Raw genomic sequence first — 15,205 nt, forward strand, 5'->3', positions numbered from 1 at the left:
TCATCTTTGTTGGACACCTTGGTCGAGAGCTGGTGTTTACCATTGGGGATTTTGGATGGAATTGGATTATAAATACAAATGCTCTTTCATTACTAAAGACGCTGCCAATATTCCTTCCTGAGCCGACATTGTATGAAATTATTTGGCTACAATTCTGACATTTCATATAATTATCCATAAAATACCGTCGTTAAAGTCCCAAAACTCTTACCGATTTCTATTGTGCTATTGGTTCTATTGTTTTTGGGTTGTTCAAGTTTTATTTTGTTGGTATGTGCAGCAACAGAAAAACGGGCTCTCATTGATCCCAATTGCTGTTGAGGTATGTTTAAACCGAACGGGCCAGAAAGTATTAAAACCTCAATTGCAAATTAAACCCAGCCTGGTATTCCACTACCGAAGTTTTATAGGTGAAGGTTACATTCAAGCTTTACACTTAATGTGAACCACCCGTACTAGGATAGCTGAACCATAGGTCTGGCAAAATATATTATACATTTACCTTATATCTCTAATGCATTACTAATAGTTAAGTTCCTACATGGCTCTGGAAAAGCTCTCCAAGTTTCATTGTTTTATTTTTCAATAACAAAACAGAAAGATATCTTGTCTTTGGAGACTATAGGTAACCCGAAATCTTGCTTGGTCACTTCTTAGGATCATATCTGGAACCAATGGCAGGGTTCAACGCCCTCTTGTACCTACCAGAAGTCCTCAACTGCAGCTTTACAATACGGCTTACGCAACTGCTTCAATATGAGCTGGGCAAGGGATACAGTCAATCAGCGATTCAAGTTGCCTCGGACAGGTGTTCATTCGAGCGGAACCCCAATGACATTTTCAAATATAGTCGAGGTCATCGTTTGAATATACTTGAAATACACTATCAGAATCCAGTATAAGAACGCACCGCTTTCCAGTCACTAAACCGCCATCATCAACGCTTTAACAAAAGTTACAAACTCACAACCCAACAAGACCCGCCAATCCAATGCCGTTTTCCACAAAAGCCGGCGCCTATAGCACTTCTCCGGCTATCTCGCGTCCAAGACGCGACCTAATAATGTCCTTTTTAGTCCCGCACGCATCCCCCCGTGCCCCTCAATCTCCAAACAAAACCCAGCAGCACGCAGAGTACCGGACGCTGCCCAACGGCGATGTGGTCAAGATTCGACGCTGTTACTCCAGCAATTGTTTTAATGTCTTCCAAGAAACCAATTTACTTGGCGTTATCAAAAAGATTCACCAGGCGCAGGTGGACAGGGGTGTGGCAGCAGTGAGTGCGGTAAAGTGTAGGCCGGAGTACTGGACACCGCATTATCGCCTGTGTGAGCGGTGGTATCCGCGATATTGAGTGGGAGTAGCGTGTGGGAGTAGAGCGTGGGAGCGGAGGGAAGTTTGCTGAAAGCTAGGTGAGGAGCCATGGGTATTCAGATGATGTGCGAATGGTAGGGATTGATAAGGATAGCGGTGCTAGAGTACAGCGCATCAGAACTTTGAGCTAATGCTAATATTATAGAAAACACCCCACGAATGGATATTATCTGCTAACTACGAGGATTATATCCATTTCGGAGAGCAGAGAAGCCGACTAGCTCCCGTAGATGTACACAGTGATTGGTAGGCCTAGCGATGTATAGCCGCCTTTGACGGGATACCCCGTAAAAGCTATAAAGATCAGGTTGATCAATACAGTTTAATTCCGCAAGAATGGATTTATACAATCACGCTGATCCTTCTGTTCGAACATTCACACTTGAAAGGTTAAGCCGGTAGATTAGATTCGGCTCTTTACAGACAACTCGATGAGCGACTCTTACACTGTTCAAGTTTCTTTGTAATCAAGTCCGTGCTTTTAACAAATTAGCGAGATTTTGATACATTTCGTTGTCTACTAGAGTATATTGTGTTGTGATACCTGCATCCTCGAGTGATGGGTTGTGATTGGTAATGGCCAATCTTCTATATTTCTTGGTCATGTCAATGCAGAGAATGTGTAGAGGCGTATATTTCTTCATGGACATGAAAAGTCAGCTAGAATAGACTATTGGGACGGCCTCTGTGGATTAGGAGGAGGAAGATTATTCTATGTGAGACAAGAGAACCTTGTACGATAATGATAGCTGTCAAAGTGTTTAATTTCTATCTACTCAGGGAAAGGGTCAAGGAAACGTAGGTACAGGTAATAATACGTGTCCTGCTACTCTTGTCGTTGCCTTCGGTTGCACCAGGCCCACAAGTACATTCCAAAGCACACTTGTCCACATCTCGTTCAGTAAGCAGATACAATGACACCCTACTGTAACATTAATGAGATGACAGAGCCCGTTCTGTTGTAGATCTCTCAGATTATGGTACCCTGCCGTATGCATCTAATTCATTGTATGTATTAATATCGTCTAAGAATATGGAGCGTGTGGTGCTAGTCTGTTCCTGTGAAGTCACTCAGGAATGTACTGATAGAAATACCGTTTGGTATTTAGCATTACTAACAGCTATGCCAATTGGCATTATGACTCGGACCTAACTGGTAAGTATCCAGCTCATTCCCCTACCGCCTACCACCAGTCCACTCACAAGCCCATCCTAGCCCTCTTTATCGCTTCTCTTCTCCCATGTTCTTCATTATCCAGCTCCCTCACAGACACATTTAGCCTTTCAATTGGCTCCGGCCTCTCCATCAGCTTTGCGCCGCGTGCCGGTTGGAGAACAACTTTGGCGTCAATAGGATAGTAATAAGCGGCTTTCGGCTTTTTCTCATCTCCCTGATGGAGGATAACCGCCATCCTATCGGTCACCTGTTTCTGTACCCGAGTTTCGTATGTGCGTACAAACCTGTAAGGAAACGTCTTCTCGATACCCTCTGAGCTTGACGATTCGTGGTCGGTGTCGGCGTTGTAGTCGCCGAAGCTACGTTTAGCATTGAGCGCGGCATGTTGCGTAGTGGGAAGGTAGTAGTCAAATGTCTGCACAGTGCCCTCTTCATTATGCTCGTCATGTGGAACAATAATACCAACGTCCAACCTAACATCTCTATGAGGTGCTGGTGGGATAGGGCTTGTCTGGAAGCTGAAGACCATAAACCCGCCAGTATCACTACATGCCTCTGGATCGGGCAGTACTTGGAACTCCTCCACCGCAACGACGCCGCGCCTGTCAGGATGCTTCATTAACTCAATTGGCTTCCACCTCTGCTCCGACTGGACTGCAAACTCATCGTTCTCTTCAAATTCAGGCGTCTCCCGAGGTGTATCTGGATTGGCTGTATCGAACCCGCGTAAAACTGCCTTGAGAATGCGGGTGGGCTCCTGGTACTCCTCATCATGCGAACGTAGAGTGACGAGCTTCGCCATGGCGAGACGCTGCGTACGTGCGAATGCAGAGACATGTACGTACTGCGGTCCATCGGCTGAGATGTACTCAGTGCGGCGGAGAAAAGAGGCGGACTTTCGTCCGAGGGCGGAGATGGGATTGTTTTTGCTTAGAAGATCGGTGGTTCGGAGAAGTAAGCGGTCGGTGGGATGCACATTGATGTGACTTAGTGCCGCGATAGCTACAATACTTTCGTCAATAAGAATCGATCTGGAAAGAGTGAGGAACTCTCTTGGTACTACTTACGCTTGTTTGTTCCGTCGAATATGCCTGGCAGGTGGCTTATGTCCAATGGCATTCCGCACTCGCCGTCAACATCAACATTCATATGTTCCGTAAGCAGGCTCAGAGGAGTAAATGAAGCCCCACAAAACCTCGGGAGAGGATCGACAGAGATAGGCAGAAGCTTTGGCGGGCATGGAGGCTCGGCGAGCTGCGCGCCATAACGGATACGGGCAAGGTAGGTTTGCTCCTGGCTCAAGAGAAAGGGCTTAGGCTCGGAAGAGTTTTTGATTGTCTCCATAGTGATGGATGATTGTTGTTTGTATCTATGAGTTTGGGAAGAGGAGCTTTGGAAGGTAGAGCATTCAGAAGGCAAAGGGTTGCTTGAGTCTTGGCGCATAGGCTGTCGAGGGTTACTGCAGAACGGGCTATTTCGACATCCGGGAATTTCGGAAGAGGTCACGATCCTATCAATTTGACTTTGAAATGAGGCTTCTATCTCTCCGCTGCGGTACTCAGTCATGTTCGATGACCACCTTTAGTGCTATATCTGCTGAGTTTCATGTATCTATAACTCGGAAGAGGGGAAGTTATCCACAGCAGACGACGCCTACAACGCCTTCACGAACTTAAGTGTTGTGCGCCTATTTCATCTACGGCGGATTTTAAAACACTCCAGCGGTAATTGAGATTTACACATGCCTTACTCCACCTGGAGAATGAAAAAACATGGAAAAAGCCATTTACGTGGGGTTATAATGTGAACAGAGAATCTCTAAGAGATTACGAGAACAAGTCCTAGGACAATCCTTGTCCATAAGAGGAGCTTCATGAAACTTCAGGTCTATTCCGCCGGGAATGAGGCCATTGATACATATTATTGATTGCACTACTACCAGGAAATCCGTAGCTTCCGCAACGGGCCGGCAATGCTGTGAAGCTCTCAGAGGTTCTACTCAGCGAAGTAAGGCATTTACCTTGTTCTTGTTCCCCGGTGGGTCAGAATGATATATATCATTGATGATTATACCAGTGCCTAGAGCGTGGTATGCGGTATTCAAAGGATATTGGGAACACGCGTGTCAACGAACTACGGATTTGACTGAAATATAACTAGAATGGTTATAATATATCTCTGATCACACCAATTCCTTATTAAATGAACCACTGACCTTTATTCTATTTGGCGTCTTTCCTCATAATTGATGTCTTGCTATAAGTTTACGACACAACACTACTTATTGCTTCTGATTATACCTTCAATCATTCCTAATATATTTATTTTAATAAACCACCAACCAAATGCGGCGGTCAGATTGCGTTGATATAACCCATTTACTAAACGTTATTCTCGCGTTGGACCAGTTAACGAAGAACGTTACTTGGCTTTAATGGGATTCTTGACGGCAATTGAGAATCTTGAGAAATATTTAACATTTACTAATGATGATATGGGTTCCCCAGATGACTGTTCTGAAATTGAGGGTTCGAATAAAGATAATAATATTAAGTCTAAAGTCATTCCTATGTCTAATCTGGATATCTCTAAATGTGTACGGGCACGTATGATACCAATCGACCTTTTCAATAGAAACGTCCCCTTCACGCATTTGAAGGTTTTTATTCGGATAATGACTGAGAAAACTATGCTGGAGCGGGGTCTTCAACTATGTCCACGTGTTTCACCGAAGGAATACTCCACTAGAAAACTATTGGAGCAGTTGCTTTATGATTCTTACACGTTACTAGCTCCTCACCGATTTGAAGATATTGTAGGGCCGGTATGCACCGTACTATGGTTACTCGAGAACAACGAAACCGAGAACAACGAAACCGAGAACAAATCAGAAAATTATCAGGGAGGTGTAAAGAATTACCCTGTATGGGAGACTGTTATAGGAAATACGAACACTGCTCCTAAGTCAAGGAATAAGGATGATACGAGTGATGGGTTGTGATGTGAGTACGGTCGGGTAACGAGGGAACAAGCATAGAAAGGTACCGAGGGGTGTGGGGGCACCGGGTGCAACCACACTAGTATTAGGCTGTTGTGAGGACACGCTTACTATTGGGTGTCTCACCCGGAACGGAATAGAAGCGGGGTTTATGGCTGCAGGCCATTCTACTTAGGGAAGTAGCTCTAGGACAATAGCATGATACAGCTCGGTTACTGGCAATTGCGGGGTTTATGGTTACGTGTCAGAATTGGAATGGAGGAACGGAACTATGCGGGGGCGTTTTTCTACTGGGGTTATCTTCGGGTTGATTATCTTATTCTATTATCGTTATCTCTTTAGTATTAGAAAGCGGGCCTTGGCATAGGTTCCAATATGTATAAATAGGGAGGATTCTGCCTCGTCTTAGTGGCATCATCAGTCACTCAGCGAGCGGAATCCGGTTTACAATATTACAAGTTTAAAAGCTACAGAACTATCGCTTAGCATTGGCATTTCCCCAAACACTATATTGTACCTTATCCACTACGCTATTATCGATCGCATATTATCAACGTCCCGATAAGACAACTACTTGCTTAGACCAATACTTGAGAGTATTTTGTTTGTGGCGGATAGTCACCGTGCGCTCAAGTAAAAGAATAAGAAAGTAGTCTATTAGGAGGACTCTTTGATACCGTATGCATCCCCGAGTAGCAACAGCAGCTATCAACGACTTTACTTGCACCACCTCTTTTGTCGTTCACAGAGGCAGTGCCGAACACCTCTATTGCGGATACCTTGAGTACGCCGGGTTTTTTGCCGAAGCAGGTACTACTTGCACGTTCGAAGAACACGACCCGGAGATCCTCAACTATCCCGAACTGTTCCCCATTAAAGTCACCCTCAGTCAGCAATCCCACGGATTAGCTCACTCCGTCCCTTGGTTCGTCGTTCAACCCTGGTGCAGAAGACAGCCACAACTCAGAATCGAGCAACTTAGCGATGTCAAGGGGTCATCAACAACAACAGGAGGAAGACTACAACATGGAGAGCTCGATCACCGTGAGAGATCGAGGTATAGTCGAGACCCAGGCGAGACAGCGCCACAGGAGGGATCTAGACATGCCGATCAGCGACCTCTTCAGATCGACTCAGCCGGCCGAATCCTATGGCCAACCCCGCTCCCGCAGGCAAGGGGACTATCGAGACTATTCCCCGTACAAAACGCCAATCAGAGAGAGATCTTCTATTCCGAGGCCCTCGGTCCCCAGGGTAACGGACGAAGACGAGGATACGGATATGGACGTAGAGGAACGCCGTATCGAGCACCCCTTTGGAGAAATCATCGGGCAGGAAATCGAACGGAGAGGAGCCCCAGTGGTTCAGCAGCTGAGCCGCGGACTTGGAGACCTCACTGTGAGCGTCCAAGACCTGCCCGCAATCAGGGAAATTACTCGGCAGCACGCGGCGCAGCTTACCCAGCAGCACGAAGAGCAGACCAAACTCATCCGCGAATTGCAGATGAAGTTCAACCAGGACCAAGAAGAACGGGAGCGCCGAGATGGGTACATCCTCGCGCAAGTGCGGGCAGAGACAGCCGCAACCACTACGAACCTCGGCCAAGTCTTGGAACAGATCGCCAATACCACTAAGGCCCACCAACAGCGGCAGGAAGAGCAGGCCCAGCACATAACTATGCTGGCCGACTGGATTCAAAGGCTGCCGAAAGAAGGCACAGCCCAAGTCCCAGACGGCGTAGCGGCTATACTGGCACAACTGGAGAGGACCATGCAGCAGCAGGTCTCCTTGGTAGATGGGTTCTCTGGAACAAGGACGGCTCTAGAAGAAATGATAGAGCAGATGAAGGAAACAGCCCGTAAAACGGCTGCGGAACGACCACTGGCCCCAGTAACAGGAGGCGGCGGATCAGGCCCACCTCCCAAACCACCAGTCGCCCCTCCAACTGGCTCCGAATCCAGTGAAGACCTCGAAGGCCAAAGCCAACAAGGGAAGCAAGGAGGTCAAGGAGCACAAGGCGGAGGTAACGGGGATGGCAATAAGGGAGGAGGTCAAGGAGCACAAGGTGGAGGTAACGGGAATGGCAATAAGGGAGGTAACGCCCCGGAAGTACCCGGATCATCCCCATCGGATTCCTCAGATTCGGAAGGCGAACGCCGCAAGCGGCTGGAACGTAAGAAACGAAGACACGAAAGGAGGCGCCAACGAGAACAAGAACTCTCGCACCCCCCTCGCGCCACCATAGGTGATGCGCCCAAAAAGGCCAACATCCCCTTCTCCGGAAGAGCCGATCAAGACGTAAGACTCTGGATCGACCAGATGGAAATTCTAATCAGTCTCCAGAAGAAGGTCCAATGGGATAACGGCACCAAGATTATGTGGGCATCCCTCGAGTTTACCGGTAGTGCGGCCAACTTTTGGCGGAATTTCACGGAGAGGTTAGCTGTGGATAGCAGTATCGGAACCTGGGAACGGTTCAAGCAAGAACTCCGTACTCAATATGGCAACCGCACGAGTCAGGAACAGGCCAAGCAGAAGATGGACAGACTCCGGCAAACTGGTCCAATCGATGACTACATCAACGAGATGCAGAACCTAGAATGGGACGCACGAGTTGGACCAGTTGTCATGAGATCCGTGATCCTAACAGGAATAAATTCCTCGCTGGAACAACGGCTCTCCAATGCGATTGAGGAGCCTAATGATTTCGTGGACTGGTTAGCCTGGGTACGAAAAGTCGGACGCAAGGACCACGAGGTGAAGGCTCGGAAAGAAATCCTGCGAGGTAAAGACCCTGTGAAACCTCGCGAGGAAAAAATGGAACGGCGGAAATCGCGCAATAATGGAAATCCTCGAAAGACTTTCACCGCATCAGCCAACAACTCCAACACCTCGGATGACTTAGGTGTTACCAAGGAAGAGAAGGAGAAATGGCAGAAGGAAGGAAAGTGCTTCCGTTGTGGTAGAGATAACCACTTCGTGAAGGATTGCGTGGCGACAAGTAAGGTCAGGTTGACGAACCTGAAGAGAAAAGAGTATCCTTCCGGGAGAAAGGACCACGGAAGGGAGGGTGACAAGAAACGAAAATTGGGGCCACAAAATGAGGCATTCAGGGCAAGGATTACGAATTTGGAGGACTAAATTGATTGGGTATTTCTAGTTATGCGGTGTTTCATTCTATGTTGTGTTACGGTTTTTATTTTTTGGGGAAAAAGACTTTTCTAAGGGATCGGGTTATGTTATGCTCTATCGGTTTTTTTATTTCGCGCAAATTCAATTCTATTACACACACTCTGAGGATGGGGTTACACCCCAAAATGTCTGGGGCGTAAGCGTGGTACCATGATCTTCACCAACGCTCGAATCTTCTATATAAACTCCCTCGCCCCGCGCTCAGAACAAGAACTATCAATATCAACCCACTTATACCCAAGAACAATCCACCTCACCTTACACTTTCAAAACATACAAACATGTCTTCACACAACCAAGAAACCCGCCTTGAGATTGAGATCTCTTGGAACCACCCCGCAACTAGTACCCAACATACAGAAACAGTCAACGCACTCCTAGACAGCGGAACAGAGGACTGGGTTATGTCCTGGAACTGTGTCCATCGTCTCAAGATCCCAACTCAACCTCGACCCAAGCCCCTCATCATCAGACAGGCTGACGGCACCCCTATGCCTAACTCCGGCACTCACATCACCCAATCTCTTACCCTCCGCGTCGGCAACCATCTAGACAGAGATACCGTCTGTGAGGTTGGCTCATTCGCAGGAGAAGACCTCGTCATACCACATCGATGGCTCAAGGAGCATCAACCTACCATACATTGGGGTCAGAACAAGGTCATCTTCGACAACATCAATTGTCAAGTGAAGGGATGCTTCAGGACCATGTATGATATATACGAAGAAGACCCAGAAGAGCTGGTCATCAGGCTGTTGAGGTCGTCACCCAAGACACAGATGATGATCGAGCAACATCCCTTCTGGGCAAGGGCATTGGTAGGCGAGACTCTCGCTAGTGCTATACCAATGGAGTACCAGGACTTCGTCGACGTCTTCTCTAAGGAGGGAGCCGATCGACTACCTGATCACTCTGAATGGGATCATACCATTCCCCTTATAGAAGGAAAGCAGCCTCCATGGGGACCGATCTATGCGCTCTCCCCAGTGGAACAAAAGGCACTTCGGGAATACTTGGATGAAATGCTAGCCTCTGGCAAAATAGTCCCCTCCACCAGCCCGGCAGCAGCACCGATCCTGTTCGTGAAGAAAGCCAATGGAAAACTGAGGCTATGCGTAGACTTTCGTGGCTTAAATGCTATCACGGTCAAGAATCGCTACCCCCTTCCACTTATGACAGAGCTGGCCGATTCGACGAAAGGAGCAGAGTTCTTTACCAAGATAGACTTGAAAAATGGCTATAACTTGATTAGGATTGCCGCTGGCGAGGAATGGAAAACAGCTTTCAGAACGAAGTACGGCCATTTCGAATATAGGGTAATGCCTTTTGGCTTAACCAATGCACCGGCGTCGTTCCAGGTCATGGTCAACACCATATTCAAGGATCTTTTAGATCAAGGCGTAGTAGTCTACTTGGATGATATTCTAATATATTCAAAGACTAAGGAAGAGCATACGACTCTTGTGAGGAAGATATTGGAGCGACTGCAACAAAACCATCTATACGGGAACCTCGAGAAAACGGAATGGTACAAACAGGAGGTGGAATTCCTGGGATTTGTACTATCAGGGAAAGGGAACCAGGTCTCGCCTAAGAAGGTGAAGGCAATCACGGAATGGTTACCACCCACCAAGGTCAAGGAACTTCAATGTTTCCTCGGATTCGCCAACTTCCTACGACGGTTCATCCACAGGTACTCCGAAGTTTGCCGACCAATGACCGATCTCTTGAAGAAAGGTTCTGTATGGCGATGGAGCAGTGAACAGCAAAGCGCTTTCGACGAACTCAAGGAGAGATTTCCGTCTGCTCCAATACTACGACACTATGACGAACACCGTGAAGCGATCATAGAAACTGACGCGAGTGACTGGGCTGAGGCCGCAGTACTCTCTCAGGTGTTCGAGGACGGTATTCTACACCCGGTAGCTTATCACTCTCGCAAGTTCAACGAGGCAGAGGTAAACTACGAGATCTATGACAAGGAGATGCTCGCTATAGTTTCTGCTCTCTTGACTTGGAGACATTGGCTGGAAGGAACGGACATTCCTATCCAGATACATTCGGATCATCAGAACCTACAGTACTTTACAACGACCAAGAAGTTGTCGAGAAGACAAGCCAGATGGGCCGAAAAGATAGCACCTTTTCACTTCCGGATTCATTACCGACCAGGCGAAAAGAATGGCAAGCCAGACGCACTCACAAGGCGCCCAGAGTTCGCTATGGAAGGGGGAGTAATGCGTGAACAACCCGTAAAACAGTTGCTCAGCGCAGAACAATTTGTCAGGAAATCACGGACCAGCGTAGAAACTGGCCCTGAAATTATTGGCAACCCCGAAGAAGGATGGACTCCGTTGGATCAGTGGTACGACATACCAGGTACTGAGCTGCCTCAGCCACTACAAGACTGGTATGAACAGGACAGACAATGGGTTCGGAGAGTGTTCCGGGATGAACCTCTCCCTGACGCAAACCTTGAAGTCTTCGGGACAGAGGAAGCTGATGCCGTAATAACGGAGCTTGCCACTGAATGGACCCCGGGATCGAATGAGGCCACCCACGATGGTCGTTGGGTAGTGCCAGGATACGCGGTCAGACAAGTCATCGAGGATCATCATGACAGACCCGTAGCGGGGCACCTGGGAAGGGATAAAACCCTTGAGTTGATCGATAGGAACTACTGGTGGCCAGGAATGTCCACGGATGTAGCCAACTTCGTCAAGACTTGCGACGTGTGCCAGAGAGCCAAGCAACGTCGGAGACACTTGTCACTCCCTCAACCCCTAGAGTTAGCCACCACACCTTGGACTGATATCTCAATGGATTTCGTAGTAGAAATGCCAAAGGAGAAATCAGGATTCCGTAACGTATTGGTAGTCGTGGACCGTTTTACGAAAATAGCTCACTTCATTCCAATGACGGGAATCAACGCGGAACAGACCGCTAACGCCTTTGTCAAGGACATTTGGCGCTTTCACGGACTTCCTAGGAGCATTGTCTCCGACAGAGGAACACAGTTTGTATCGGCATTCTGGGCTGCGGTCACAGAACGACTAGGGATTCGTAGAAGACTCTCGACCTCGTTCCACCCACAGACGGATGGACAAACAGAAAAGACCAACCAGCACCTCGAATCCTACATCCGGGCCTATACCGCCGGAACAGGAAAGAAATGGAAGGACCTATTACCGATTTGCGAGTATGCATATAATAATGCGAAACACTCGTCGACAGGACAATCGCCGTTCTACTGTAACTATGGTTTCCACCCACGAACAGATTGGCCAACGGATGCGAAAATCGGACAGCTGGATGCCAAGGGAAGCACCTATCTGGAAGACCTTCTCCTAGCCCATGAGTCAGCGAGAGATACGCTGCAGAAGACCTTTGACAGGATGGCGTCAAGGCCAGGGCCAGCAGTTCAGCGGTTCACAATCGGTCAAAAGGTTTTGCTGGATACTCGGAACCTCAGCGGTTACAATAAATGGTCGGACAAGTTTACAGGCCCCTTCGAGGTCGCCGCGGCTGTAGGAAACAGGGCTTATAGATTGAATCTTCCGGCAGAATGGAAGGTTCATGACGTATTCCACGTGATGTTGCTAAGACCTTATCGAGAGGATCCCAACCCGGGCAGGCAACAGAACACACGAAAACGACTCGCAACACCCGACCCTCAAGAGGCACTCTTAGATGAGAACTTCAAACCGGTCACCAACACTCGACCCCATACGCGGAGTCAAGGGCCAGTCACCGACTCGAGACGACCTCTGAAACGACAGCGGACTAGGGAAGACTAGCTCGATACCTTTCCTACTCTATGACTTTTCCCAAAGGGTTTTTATCATAGAGAGGTTTTAACGGTCGAGGGCGACGTCTAGGAAGGGGGAGTAGTGTTATAGGAAATACGAACACTGCTCCTAAGTCAAGGAATAAGGATGATACGAGTGATGGGTTGTGATGTGAGTACGGTCGGGTAACGAGGGAACAAGCATAGAAAGGTACCGAGGGGTGTGGGGGCACCGGGTGCAACCACACTAGTATTAGGCTGTTGTGAGGACACGCTTACTATTGGGTGTCTCACCCGGAACGGAATAGAAGCGGGGTTTATGGCTGCAGGCCATTCTACTTAGGGAAGTAGCTCTAGGACAATAGCATGATACAGCTCGGTTACTGGCAATTGCGGGGTTTATGGTTACGTGTCAGAATTGGAATGGAGGAACGGAACTATGCGGGGGCGTTTTTCTACTGGGGTTATCTTCGGGTTGATTATCTTATTCTATTATCGTTATCTCTTTAGTATTAGAAAGCGGGCCTTGGCATAAGTTCCAATATGTATAAATAGGGAGGATTCTGCCTCGTCTTAGTGGCATCATCAGTCACTCAGCGAGCGGAATCCGGTTTACAATATTACAAGTTTAATCTACAGAACTATCGCTTAGCATTGGCATTTCCCCAAACAGAGACACTATATCAACAACGGGAAATGTTAATATACCCCAAGGGTGGAGACAAAGATGACAAAAAAGTACCTTACACCATATCGTCAACAATACTCAAGACATGGAGAATGTATTTCAATTTGCTCGACTATATGAATCATCCAACTCCAGAACTTACGCTACCCATGATGGAAAACAACCTTCAAAGGAGGACTATGGTCTGGTACAAACATATTGGCAAATGTTTGCGATTTATCACGTCTCTCAGTGCAAACTTTAATTTTGTACACTGGGGAATGAAACGGTGGCGGGAGTGCGTCCGGGATCATCTAGGGAAAGCATATATCAATTACCATTATATAACACCTTCAAATAAATATATCCACTTTGTAAGACAAACACGCTCTAGGGTATAAGAATAGATGATTAAGTCGTTTAGCAAAATTATTTCGTCATTTTCCACTAATTGACCGTAGTTTTTGGTTGAATATTTTAACTTTATGCTAGTGAAACCTTATTTCTGATCCTCCAGCTATAAAAGTGCCTCTCCCCCCACCTCCTCTCTCCAAAACCTCGCCATCATCCTCATCATTCTCATCCTTATCATCACCAGTAACAAGTATTTAGGTCAGATCCATCGTGCCAATTGGTATAGCCACCACTAATAGCAGCAACAGCAGCAGCACCGGTACAGAAACAGTGGTGGCAGCAGCAACAGTGGTAGCAGCAGATACGAGATAAATACATGTAACGACGGACAGAGATATATATACCGTATCCTTAGTAAATAATATAATTTAGAAGTAAAACAAACAATAAAAAAAAAGGTAATTTAGCTCTAAATGACTATTCATTTATTAACGGTGGTCATATAAATGACGATTTTAAAAGACCCGGTCATTTAGTCAATATATGACTTCGTCACCTTTATACAGTAAAAGACTTAGTCACTTATCTTATGCTCCTAGAGACGCAGACAAACGTTATTCCAAAACATGAGTGCTGCGGGCAATCACCTAGCGAAAGAGTACTCAAAGTATACAAAAGTTTGAAGTTCAAAGATAAATGTGATTCTATCATTCACCTTCACGATATATATTATCCAAGACTACAACATTCGCAGGAATTCAGCACATTGAAACTCTTGAACTCCAGAGGTTTTTGTAGGCCGACGTCACCCGGTGTGAAAATAATTTCTGACAGCCCAGTCAACTTGAATCCACTCAAATACCGGGCTAGTACAGTCCAGATAGTAGCCTGACTCACAACCAGGCTTCATAGACCAGGGAGGTGTATATCAAAAAGAGATAGATTTTCTCCCTTAATATTCTTGTACGTTCCATTGTTTTGGAAGTATCTTTTAAGAATTTCCGGAAATAATTCTGATGGACCATGTGGCCTGTGATTTGTCCGGGCCAAGAGGATGCTCCAAATAAACATTCTTATCGTCAACTAAGCTCTTCTATTTTCACTAATTTCTGTTGGATCGCAGGTGTATGTATTATAGGACGTGCTATGGAAATACTTGTCTATGAACTCACATTGTGTCCGCCAACTCAACGTACACTTAATCTATTTCCACAGGCCATCAATTACCATTAATTGTTTCTCTACCTCGCCCCACCCAAGTCAACGAGACTCGATGTTTGTTGAAAATCAATCGGAGAATATGATGAATATCGTCTCAATTGAAGGATGTTCCGAGCCTCTACGTCGATATAACCTTTTTCGAGAGCGAGGCATAGTATCTAACTACCAAGAGCATCTAATGAACCCGGGATCAATAGGAAATTTAAGACAAGGAAACCGACGGCTGACGGCTATTATCACATGTAGTATGTACCACGAAAGAAGGCTTTACCCACACCAATTGACCTATCTTTTGAATAAAGATCTGATCTCCTTTAAAAACTTCATTACGATGCTTATATAATGTACAATAGTGTAAGGCTACCCATATTCGCGTCAAGGGAAGCATTGGGTAAGGGAAGTACATTACAAGACGGCTTCATAGCGGAAGAGTAA

The 15,205-nt window shown here is 46.7% G+C and overlaps 3 protein-coding genes across 3 annotated transcripts; 2 read left to right on the top strand and 1 right to left on the bottom strand.

The window, feature by feature from the left end:
• Positions 1-2,573: 2,573 nt before the first annotated feature.
• Positions 2,574-3,895, bottom strand: H6S33_006522 (uncharacterized protein; the record flags this gene model as incomplete). The annotated part of the gene is made up of 2 exons (XM_044837881.1): positions 2,574-3,553; positions 3,619-3,895. The coding sequence occupies 2 exons, from the start codon at positions 3,893-3,895 to the stop codon at positions 2,574-2,576; spliced, it is 1,257 nt and encodes a 418-aa protein (XP_044690049.1).
• A 2,638-nt stretch (positions 3,896-6,533) lies between these two features.
• On the top strand, positions 6,534-8,690 carry H6S33_006523 (uncharacterized protein; the record flags this gene model as incomplete). Its single annotated transcript, XM_044837882.1, has 1 exon — positions 6,534-8,690. One exon carries the CDS (start codon positions 6,534-6,536, stop codon positions 8,688-8,690), a length of 2,157 nt encoding a protein of 718 aa, XP_044690050.1.
• Positions 8,691-9,022: 332 nt separating this feature from the next.
• H6S33_006524 (uncharacterized protein) lies at positions 9,023-12,538 on the top strand (the record flags this gene model as incomplete). Its single annotated transcript, XM_044837883.1, has 1 exon — positions 9,023-12,538. The coding sequence occupies one exon, from the start codon at positions 9,023-9,025 to the stop codon at positions 12,536-12,538; it is 3,516 nt and encodes a 1,171-aa protein (XP_044690051.1).
• Positions 12,539-15,205: the final 2,667 nt, after the last annotated feature.

The sequence above is a fragment of the Morchella sextelata genome (genome assembly GCF_020137385.1).
Source record: "Morchella sextelata strain SCLS chromosome Unknown scls_20, whole genome shotgun sequence".
Lineage (NCBI taxonomy): Eukaryota > Fungi > Ascomycota > Pezizomycetes > Pezizales > Morchellaceae > Morchella > Morchella sextelata.